The sequence below is a fragment of the Coturnix japonica genome, chromosome W, assembly GCF_054131305.1.
Source record: "Coturnix japonica strain WE chromosome W, WE-NBRP24, whole genome shotgun sequence".
NCBI lineage: Eukaryota > Metazoa > Chordata > Aves > Galliformes > Phasianidae > Coturnix > Coturnix japonica.
Genome location: NC_140701.1, coordinates 32,985,033 through 32,988,284, shown reverse-complemented (window position 1 = coordinate 32,988,284; position 3,252 = coordinate 32,985,033). Strand labels below are relative to the sequence as shown.

Sequence of the window (3,252 nt, the reverse complement as noted above, 5' to 3'; positions counted from 1 at the left end):
GTAATCCAGCGCGGCTTTGGCAGACAAATAGACTCATGTTTTGCATGGCCTCTCAGTATTGTCTGAATTGCCCGGATACTAATGCATCTCTGCCGCAGCCGGAACTCTCCCACTGTTGTATGGAGAGCCAGACCCCACAAGATATCAATTCCTAATATATACTCCGGAATTGGAGCAATGGATACCTTGTACTCTTGTGGTGGGAGGCGCCCGATCCCCAATTTTACCCAGGTTTGGGTGACTGGAATGGTCTGTCCCCCAAAACCTCCAATCATCACTCCATTATCTTTGAATTTGCTTGGGTCCCCATATATTATAGATGTCTCTGCCCCAGTATCAACTAGGGCCATAACCTACTGTACATTCTTTCGGGACCAGTATATCGTCAATTCTACATAGGGCCTCCGGTCCCGTCTAGAGGCCCTAGGGGGACTGACGTCCCTCGTCACGCCATGAACTGAGCCAGGTTCAAGTCTTTTACCTCTGATACCTCTGGTATCGTGACCCGAGGCACCTGAGGCGGCTTCTTTTTCCTATTCAGAACTACAAAGTCTTCTAAATTCCATGTTGTTGTTGGTCTCCACTCTATAAGTCTTATCCCTGGTCTTTTGGGGTTATTCTGAAATTTTTGTTCATTCTTCAGCTGCTTCCACAACTGAAGGAGAACGTGATTGGGCTGACCATCAATTTTTGAAAATTGAACGCCTGCCCGGAGCAGATAATTGAACATTTGTTTCCGGGATACTCTAACAGGTCCTGCCCGAGGGGTTCGCGGGGCCGATCTTCTGGCTCGCACTATTGGAAAAGCCTCGGCATCCTCAATCACCCTGATATTGCGCTTAGTTCGTAAGCGCTCAGTTTCCCCAAGGTCCGCCACCAATTGGGCAGCTTGTTGGACTGCTGCTTCTGCAGCTACAAATGGGTTGAGTATGGAAACCAGTGTTCCATACATATGCGAGGGAGCTTGTTGTAAAATTAGGTCCCTCATTCCTGCGGAGAATCTTACCATATCAGGGCTATCAAATGTATCTTCGTAGATAGCCTCTCGCATGCCTAATTCTCGTATATAATTTTGAAGGTCTTCCATAGAAGACCACATCCCTGAGTTTACTGGCATGTCAGTTTTATTTGGCCACACCATACGGCAAGCAGCCATTAGCCAGTCTACAATTGAATGATTTTCTTCAGGGAATTGAGTCCCAGCATACAGTCTCTGCCTAAGGGCAGGATGTATTGTTATTGTGGCCAACTTGGATACTTCGGGGCCACTAACCAGTACACTTTCTGGCCCCGAATCCCATAACCGTAATAACCAAGCTGGAACACTTTCCCTTGGCCTTTGCCTAAATCGTTGCACTAGGTCCATGAGTTCGGTGGGCGTGTATGGACAGGCTGTTACATGTAAATAAGATTCAGCTCGAACTCTCGAGTTGTAACGCGATAGGTCTTCCCCGCTCGGTAATGTATATGTATGAGACTGAAATACAAGCCCTATATAAGGGGCTCACGCGGTTGAATAAACGCCATTTTACAGCTCACCATATTGGTGTAATCAGCGTGTAACTTGGTCAGGGGGCCGTCAGAAGCACATTCTCAATGAGGGACATAGTTCTTAAGGTTACCTTGCACAAGGCAACAATTGGCGCCCCGTGTGAGGACGTTCTGAGAGTGAGTTTGCGACGGCTAACCGCGAGACGGACACGAATCCTATGGTTAGATCCCGTGGAAGCGCCTAGGGGGCGAAATTGAATGCAGCTGCTGTTTATCCTGCGGTGAGACCGTGGAAGACCATGGGACTTTGGGCCCGGGTATATACAAAGGGTGCGAGGACGTACGGTGTCGAGCACCAGAAAAAACATGGAATCAATCCATCATTAAGGTAGTATTGAACAGTGAAGCAGGAAACAGATGCTCTGCTGAAATTCATAATAAAGGGGGGCTAAAAGGGGGATAGTGAAAGGTAGTTTACAGAAAATGATTTAGTTAGTTAGAATAACAAGGAATGGAGACAGTGGGTCTGGGAGAGCAGGAAGGATGCAGATAAGGAGTGAGATCTCCCTGAGACACCCTGGCGAGGAGGGGATTAGATGTTTTAAATATCAGAAGAGGAGTTGCATCTCCCTGATAAGATGGGCGATAACAAGAGGGGGTCTGCATGATAAAGAATTATTGAATATGTATCAGGATTACGGGAAATCATTGACTATGTATGAGGTGTACCTATATCTGTATCACGGTTTTACAAGTCGGTGTGCAAGTTTAGAGGAGCTATCCCCCTTGCACCCGGCACTGCGCAACGCTGGAATAAACATACCTGCTTTATAACCCATCTCTGGATTATAGAGTTTGATTCCGCAAGTCAGTATTACGAGTTTGTAAAACTCATTGCGGTAGGAATGCTCCTAAGAAGGAGATTGCTGCCATTATTTCTTGTTTGCAGAAAGCTCAGCCTTCACCCTCCCCTAGTAATCTACTTGATTCGGAGCGGTGGGAATCTTTCACCGCTGCCCTGCTCCAAAGAGCAATGCACGAGTATAAAGCGGAGGAATTAAAAACCTGGGGTTTGGTCCTGGGTGCACTCGAAGCGGCTAAGGAGGAGAGTAAATCGTTTGCTCCAGGTAATGCTTTGCTGGGGCCGGGGAACCGAGGGTTGGAGTCAGGGAGCGCGCTTATTTGCAGACCCCCGGAGGGAGAACAATGGCTTAAGATGGCGACAGCCACCCTGACTGCCCCCCCAACTCCACATGTGCAGCAGTTAAGAGATAAGTGGGGTGTCATGGTTTAATAATTTTGTAATTTTGCTATCAGTATTCCACATCATAACATCATATAAAGCATGAATAATTTTACTGAATCTGCTACTTACAGAAGAAGACTACATCTCCCAGGGAACAACACGATAGGTCACGGGACCTGGACTCTATATTAACTCGGTTGCAGACTAGACTGATCTCTCTCTTTCGAGTTCTGGCGTTCAGGGGAGTGTGTGGGAGCCTTCAGCGTCTCGCCTAAATTTCACAGTAGGCCTCTCGGTTACGAGACTCATTCTCTCTCCTATTTTGTCTGATTCGTTAGCTCAATTTTCAATTATATTATATTATATTTTATTATCCTGTATTTCGATATAGTATTTAGTAAATAAGTGTGCCTCCTTAGATCGTTGACGCTGTTTTCTTTTCCTAATTAACTTTTTCCTTTTGGCCTAGGGCCCCCGCGGGGCCCACGGCCCCTGTCACGGGTGCAAGTGGATTT

General features: G+C 46.9%; 1 protein-coding gene across 1 annotated transcript; it reads right to left on the bottom strand.

Moving 5' to 3' along the window:
• Positions 1 to 444: 444 nt before the first annotated feature.
• LOC146754720 (uncharacterized) lies at positions 445 to 3,002 on the bottom strand. Its single transcript, XM_085527451.1, has one exon. The coding sequence runs from the start codon at positions 1,364 to 1,366 to the stop codon at positions 446 to 448; it is 921 nt and encodes a 306-aa protein (XP_085383577.1). The 5' UTR covers positions 1,367 to 3,002; the 3' UTR covers position 445.
• Between the last annotated feature and the right edge of the window lie 250 nt (positions 3,003 to 3,252).

Coding starts and splice junctions, on each gene's coding strand:
- LOC146754720 (XM_085527451.1), bottom strand. CDS start 1,366: ATGGACCTAGTGCAACGATTTAGGCAAAGGCCAAGGGAAAGTGTTCCA.